Source organism: Cariama cristata, unplaced genomic scaffold, assembly GCF_000690535.1.
Source record: "Cariama cristata isolate BGI_N322 unplaced genomic scaffold, ASM69053v1 scaffold6351, whole genome shotgun sequence".
In the NCBI taxonomy this organism is placed as follows: Eukaryota; Metazoa; Chordata; class Aves; order Cariamiformes; family Cariamidae; genus Cariama; species Cariama cristata.
In genome coordinates this window covers 23,126-29,756 of record NW_009597427.1, presented here as the reverse complement: position 1 = coordinate 29,756, position 6,631 = coordinate 23,126, and the positions used below count along the sequence as shown (strand labels likewise).

At 46.3% G+C, this 6,631-nt stretch overlaps 1 protein-coding gene across 1 annotated transcript in view; it reads left to right on the top strand.

Moving 5' to 3' along the window:
* Positions 1-62: 62 nt before the first annotated feature.
* The window catches only part of OGFOD1 (2-oxoglutarate and iron-dependent oxygenase domain containing 1), a gene marked incomplete at its 5' end in the record, with an annotated part of 9,405 nt that continues 2,836 nt past the window's right edge, over positions 63-6,631 (top strand). Inside the window, 8 exons of the mRNA XM_009708870.1 lie at positions 63-109; positions 576-676; positions 1,528-1,644; positions 2,123-2,214; positions 4,479-4,607; positions 4,972-5,085; positions 5,839-5,918; positions 6,067-6,353. Coding sequence (XP_009707172.1) covers positions 63-109; positions 576-676; positions 1,528-1,644; positions 2,123-2,214; positions 4,479-4,607; positions 4,972-5,085; positions 5,839-5,918; positions 6,067-6,353 — 967 coding nt within the window. The remainder of the gene's footprint in view (positions 110-575; positions 677-1,527; positions 1,645-2,122; positions 2,215-4,478; positions 4,608-4,971; positions 5,086-5,838; positions 5,919-6,066; positions 6,354-6,631) is intronic.

Below are 6,631 nucleotides of genomic sequence, written 5' to 3'. Positions count from 1 at the left end.
AGCCGAGCTGGGCCGCGCCGCCTTAACCCCCGTCCCTTCTTCTCTTCCATGGGCCGCCGCAGTCGGAGGAGCTGAGGGGAAGGCCGGAGCCCCACATCGCCGCGCTGAGGTAAAGCGCCGGCTCGGGGAGGGGAAGAGCCCTGGCTGGCTCCCCTGGGAAGGCGAGGGCTGCGGGGTGGGCCAGCTGGTGCTCGGCCACCTTCTGGTCGGGCCAGAAACCGGCCCTGAAGAGCTGAATCCACTCCACGCACGTCGTGGCTCTCAAGTCAGTTAACCGTTTTCCCCCCGAGTGGTGCGATCTGATTCAGCCCTCGGGTAGCTGTTCACTTCTGAAATGTTGACCTGTTCCCTTTACAACTGATTTCACAGTCGCTGCTGGTTATTGTCAGCAATGTTGTGAACACTGGGCTGTTTTCATGGCCAGTTCCTGTGTGGTTCTACCGGAATACACTTTCACTGGCACCAAGAGCACCTTTAACTGTTTAAATTGCTGGAAAGGAGATAATAAATTAGTTAGGCTATGGTGATATGTTTTATAACACGGGAGGACGCTTACCATGTGCTTATATTCTCAGGCATGCTCTGTGTGAAGAATTCCGAGCGTGGCTTTCTGCTGTGACCCAGATAGAGCTGGAGCCAACTATTGACATCTCCTGTGCTAAATATGAATATACTGGTCAGTCTATAAGCGATCCTTACCCTAAAGCTTCTGTGAGTGTGTAACAAACGAAACATCTACAGAATACCTAATTACATTACCTACCCCAGAGGGCCCTAGAAACTATCAGCAGCAAATCAAAGTTTCAGAAAATGAAGTACAAGTTATGGAAAAACTGTTGCTGTAGTTCCTTTGCTGATGGCATTATCTGGGCCCAGTGCTGTTGCAAGCCCCCCCCTTTTTCAGAGGTGTTTGGCCCATGTTTGCAGGCCTGCTTCCATGCAAAAGGGTGATGTCTTCAGCTTCCAGATGCTACAGTTGAGTTTGTGAAGTCTGATGCTAAAACGTCACCTTGGTGAGTCCAGGTTACAATTGCACCTACAGTTTTAGCCATGAAAAATCACTGTAGGAAGGGGGAAAACGTTTAATGCTGTCAGCTCTACTTTTTAAGTCTTTTGCACAACCAGTTGTTGGTCCAGCTTTTCTGTTCCCAGGGTTCCCCCTCCCCTCTATTCCAGCAACAAACTTACTCAAAGGGCAGCTCTCTATTTAGGAGTCAGAGCTTGAGTCGTTATTTAAGTCAGGAATCTCTGTCCGCTGTGCCAAGTGGCAGCCTGGGAGGGGTGGATGACGAGATGTAACTGCCTGTACCCTCAGAGTGGGCTAACCTGGCAATTTTACTGCAATCCCACAGAAGTTAATCTTGCAAATCGTGGGCTGGTGGTGCTGACGAGTGAAAATGCAGTTCTTGGCAAGGGCGTGTTTTTTCTTGTTGTATCCTTGTGGGGACAAAGCTGAGAAGCAGTTGTGGGAATGAATCATGCATGTACTGGAAAGGCACCACAGCAGCAAAACGTGTGTAATTTCAGATGTCTTGCTGTGCCACGATGATGAGCTGGAAGGTCGGAGAATTGCTTTCATCCTGTACCTTGTCCCACCCTGGGAGAAAAGCGACGGGGGAACGCTGGACCTGTATAGCACAGATGGTAAGAGCTCCGAGCTCAGCCTCAGACAGATGAAAAAGATGAAGCTTATGCTCCCCTCACAACAACTCTCTCCTTAATCAGTAGAAGGGAGATAAAGAGTTTCTCCTTTGTCCGGAGAAGCTGATGTATAAGTAACATTTCCACCTCAGAAATGGGTTGTAGTAGGCTTTGCAGACAATGGTAATGGGTGACAGCAGAAAAAGAAACATCCTTTTCTTCCCTTTTTTTGCAAGGGCCAAGAGCAGAGGCAGGATGGAAGCGATGCCAGTAACTGTGCTTGGAATTCTAAATTGGTGGGGATTTAACTTCCCTTTCCAGCAACACAAGTCCACTGATTCCTCACCAAGCCCTTGCTCTGAGCTCCATCCCTTATACCCAGGTGTCTTGCCAGTAGCAATGTCATGAAGTCAGAGAAAAATGGCAGTTTTAGTGAGTTCCAGCTCATATCTTAACCAGAGTATGTTTTCTTCCTCCTCAGAACACTTTCAGCCACAGCAAATCGTCAAGTCATTAGTGCCTTCGTGGAACACGCTGGTTTTCTTTGAAGTGTCTCCAGTCTCTTTCCACCAGGCAAGGAGCTGTCTCTTGTTTGTTTTTTGATTTTCATTGTTGTGGTTATTCACTCTGTGTATTATTACAGTCCTGATAGGGAGGGAGAAGGCAAAGGGAGAAGAAATGTGGGTAGAGTGGATACACGTTAAGCGCCGTGTGTTAAAGGCTGGGCTTCAGGGAGGACAGGAACTGACAAAGCCAACTTCAAACTGTCAATCTAGCTTCATCATCGTGTGAGAAGAAAAATTTCCTTTTCTATTTTGTGTTGGTATCCTGGCAAGCCACTGCTGTGGATTTGGCTGTAGCAACCAGAGAGATTTTTGTTTGTTTGCTTATTTTAAACTAGCTCACATTCTTTACTCCAGAAGAGCTCCTCAGCACATCGCCTTGCCAATAGGGCACTACGTAGATACGGCTTTACCCCCTTGGTAACATAGAAGTAGTGTGGTACTCTACAGTAGAAATGCTGATATGGTTAAGTAGGACTTTGTGGCAGTTATCAGGAAGATGCCTGGGAACAGGATGAATAATCTGTGGAACTGCACGAGACAAACACCTGACTCGAATCTGAAACTCCTGTGTACTTGAGAATACCGTGGACTGTAACAAACAGGGCCAAAGAGCGGAAGGTTGGAGAGGAAGATCAGTGATGTAGGTTGGGCATGTCCTCACCTAGACTGCTTAGGGACTTATTTTTGTGCCATTTATGTCTTACAGTTAATTAACACAAGCATCTACTTGGTCACTGTCCTAATTGTTTTCAGGTAGTGATTTAATCTTGTCATAAAAAAATCCCTGTTCCACGTAACCTTATGACTGCTTCCTGCCGACCTAAACTTAATCCCACACATTAGCACTATTCAGAGTCCTGTGTACTCTCTGATACTGTTAACATAGGCAATAAACTCAGCTTAAATAATAACGTTATTTTTAAAATAAGCATTAAGCTTAACTGGGGGTGCTGTGAATGAAAGCCTCCCAGGTCTGGACCTCACTGGTCGTGCCCGGAGTATTTGCTAAACCACTGACTCGTTTCTTTGACCCTTTTGTCAGTAAAGCACAGAGCCTGCGAATTACCGTTAGAGGACTACATAAGGGTCAGACTGATACGAAGCCTTCACAGCACACAGCAGCCTGAAATCCCTCTCAGACTTTGGGCAAAGAGCATTTAGTCAGCACTTCCTAATAGATCTTCAGGTTTTGGCCTTCATGGTCTACATTTCTTCTGGAGATAGCAAATAAAGCTGTGGGTGTTTGCAGAGCAGAGCAGGTCCATGAGCTTCTAATGCCAGGCATTTTTCTGGTTTCCATTTCCCAAGTGATTTAGGATTTGGTAGCCATTCCAAATAACATAGAAGACCTCTTAAGTCGTGCAAGGAAAGGGCCGCTACAGCTCTGTAACAATCAATAAGAGCCAAAACCTTTTTGGAACATACGGTGTTTCTTCTTCCTGTTCCATCAGACTGTTATAAAAAACAAAACAAAAACACTCCAGTGCAAAGTCTTTATGTGCTATTCAAAAGTTCACAACAGTTTGTGGCTTGCAACCAGTCGTAAGGGGTTGGCTCTCTCTTCATGCTACCATTACAGTACAGCACCCTAGAATGTGAAATTGTTCAATTTAGCCCAATTTACCTCTGCACAATTGGATGAAATCAAGATTTAACAGTGGCCATCATTGTGTGAAAACCAAGGGTTTCCACAGAGCAGGTTAAATGCCAGGGTAGAGGGGCTGCCCTTAGTCTGACAGGTAGGTGGACAAAGAGCCAAAGGTATCAGGCAAACGCCCTTTGTGATGGTTTGTATAACAGCACATTTTAAAAAGTAAAAGACAAAAAAGTAGACCAGTGTGGTCTGCTGCGGCCCACAGATGCTCAGTGTTTTCCCAGTTTTCAGATTAAGCTGCGACAGCTAATTTTTGCAGCCTATGATAGCTGGTTCTTCAACAGAATAAACAGTAGAAAAATAAAATACAATTACTTTTAATAACAGAATGACTCAAAGCTCTCAGAGAGAGGGAATGGATTCTGCCGGGAGCTTGGAGTAAAAGCTTGGACTGGGATTCTGGAAACCTACAATGGACTTGAGCATCAAGTTTGCTTTAGCCCTCTCTCTGTGAGCCAAGACTAATCCAGCCTGATCTAGCTCATGTCTGAGTTGAGTTTTCTGTGTATGCAGTAGGCTCTCTGGAGTCAGGTCCATCTCCTATGATGAGTCTACGTGGTACCTGCTAGAGCTGGTCCTTAAATGTTTTGTAGTCTAAATTTTGAACCTTGTTCCAGGTGTCAGAAGTTCTGTCTGAGGAGAAGTGCCGCTTGTCAGTGAGCGGCTGGTTTCACGGCCCATCAATAGTCAGACCTGCACGCCACATTGAAGCTCCCTTGCCCAGGAGCCCACACGTACCCTACGATGTGAGTAACAAGCCTACGTCTGCTTATCTGCATTTCTATTTCTTTCACATCCCTGTAATACCTGTTATGGGATGCGCGGGTGCTTGGGGATTCTTTCATCTTTAACTTATCCCATTGTCTTTTTGTATTTCCTGTCCGTAAATTTGTAGCTGGTTTCTTTCTTGTTTATCTTTCTGGGCTCTGTACATTTTGCACACCTACAATAGTGCAGAGAATGCAGCAAATACTCATAGCGCAATGAAATAAAGAAAGGAATGGAGTGTGTGTGGGGAGGAATCCAGTTCTGTGGCCAGCTGGGTGAGGGGAAATTGGGGAATCCTTTTTACTTTTGCAAATTCGGCATTCAAATCCATTTCTCTTCCAGCATGAAATCTTGTATGAGTGGATCAATCTAGTTTATTTGGACATGGACTCCCAAGCTCAAATCCAGGAGGAATTTGAGGAGCAATCAGAAATTCTCCTGAAAGATTTTCTTAAGGTGAGCCCAGCGGTTCAATCTGATGTGGTCTGCCAGAACAGGTCACAGGGCTGGCAGGTATCACATGTCCTGCAGGCTGGGAAAGGGCTTGCTTGTACAGCTGTCGACTAAAACCCCTTCTAGTTTCACTCCCTAAAAGGGAATGGACCAGATGACTTCCAGAGGTCCCTTCCCACCTCAACCATTCTGTGATTCAGTGGACGGATCCCCTCTGGCTGCCTGTACTCTGCTGCATAGGGGCTCATTAAAAAAAAAAATATATAAAAAAATCAAACACTTTTCTTCAACATTCTTGTTTCCTGCAAGAAGCAAAGCAGAAGGATGGAAACACATCATCCTTCCTGCTTCCTAGCCTTGTGCTTGTGGTGACCATAGTGCCCTTCCTTGTCCCTCAGCTCTTGCAGCTTACCACTTGGGGAACTCGACTTCTGTGTGAAACAAATGACCCATAAGGGTTTTGTCTTAGTTGGAAGGCTTTGCTTCTCAAGGCTGATTAACCTCTGCTTTACTGGGCATCCATATCTCAGTGAAATTCTCACCCAGCAGACAATCAAGTAGCATTTGATACCTCTCGGTCCCTGGCATCGAAAAGACACGATGCCCCCCCAGGCCATGCCTCTCAATTCAGCAGCCCTTAGGAGGCTCAAACAAATTGGAGTGCCTTACCTGAGAGTAGACAATGGCTGCTTCTAGCACACTGAGGGAGACCTGGGAGCTAAACATTACCGTTTCTGCACTACCTTTCTCTCCTAGAAAGAGAAATACCAACTACTCTGTGAAGCTTTGGAGAACAAAGACATCCAGTGGAGTAGTCGAGGGCCTGCCAATAAAAGGTGGGGAACGACAGCACCCTGCACCTACTGATCGGACCAAGCAGGAACTGCCATGAGGCTGCACTGGTTGATGCTGCCCCCATGGACGTGGTCCTTGTTGGTTCTCCAACAAGGAGAAACATTTGCTGATACATCTGCTGTCTTTCAGACTCTATGAGACAGCAGAGGAAGACAGCCTTCCTGACATCCTGAAGAAATTCCTGCAGTTCTTGCGCTCTGAGGCCTTGTTTTTACTGCTTTCCAACTTCACTGGCCTAAAGCTGCACTTCCTGGCTCCCTCTGATGAGGATGAAGATGCTGGGGAAGGAAGAGCAGCAGACACCGCTGGGCACAGCAGTCCCAAACCTGAGCGGGAAGAGATTGAACAGCACACTGATAGCAATCCCCGTCAGCCAGACAACATCCCTGAAGCACAAGACAGCGAAATGCAGAACGGTAAGTAGAGCAGCAGCAGCGTGAAAGGACTTGAGCAGAATCCTAACGTTAAGGGTGTTGGCAGCAGAATTCCCAATGATTTTCACGGAACTAGCATTTCATCTTGTACTGCAGCCAGCACAAGGCACCAGCAGAAACATGGGGCTTGAAACATGACAGATTGGGTATCTAAAATAAGTGACCATGGCAAAAGAATTTGGACTAAATTAATGACGAACTTGAAGATACCATTTTGAACAGACCTAAGTCTTAAGGGTGGGACTTCTGTAGGAGTTAAG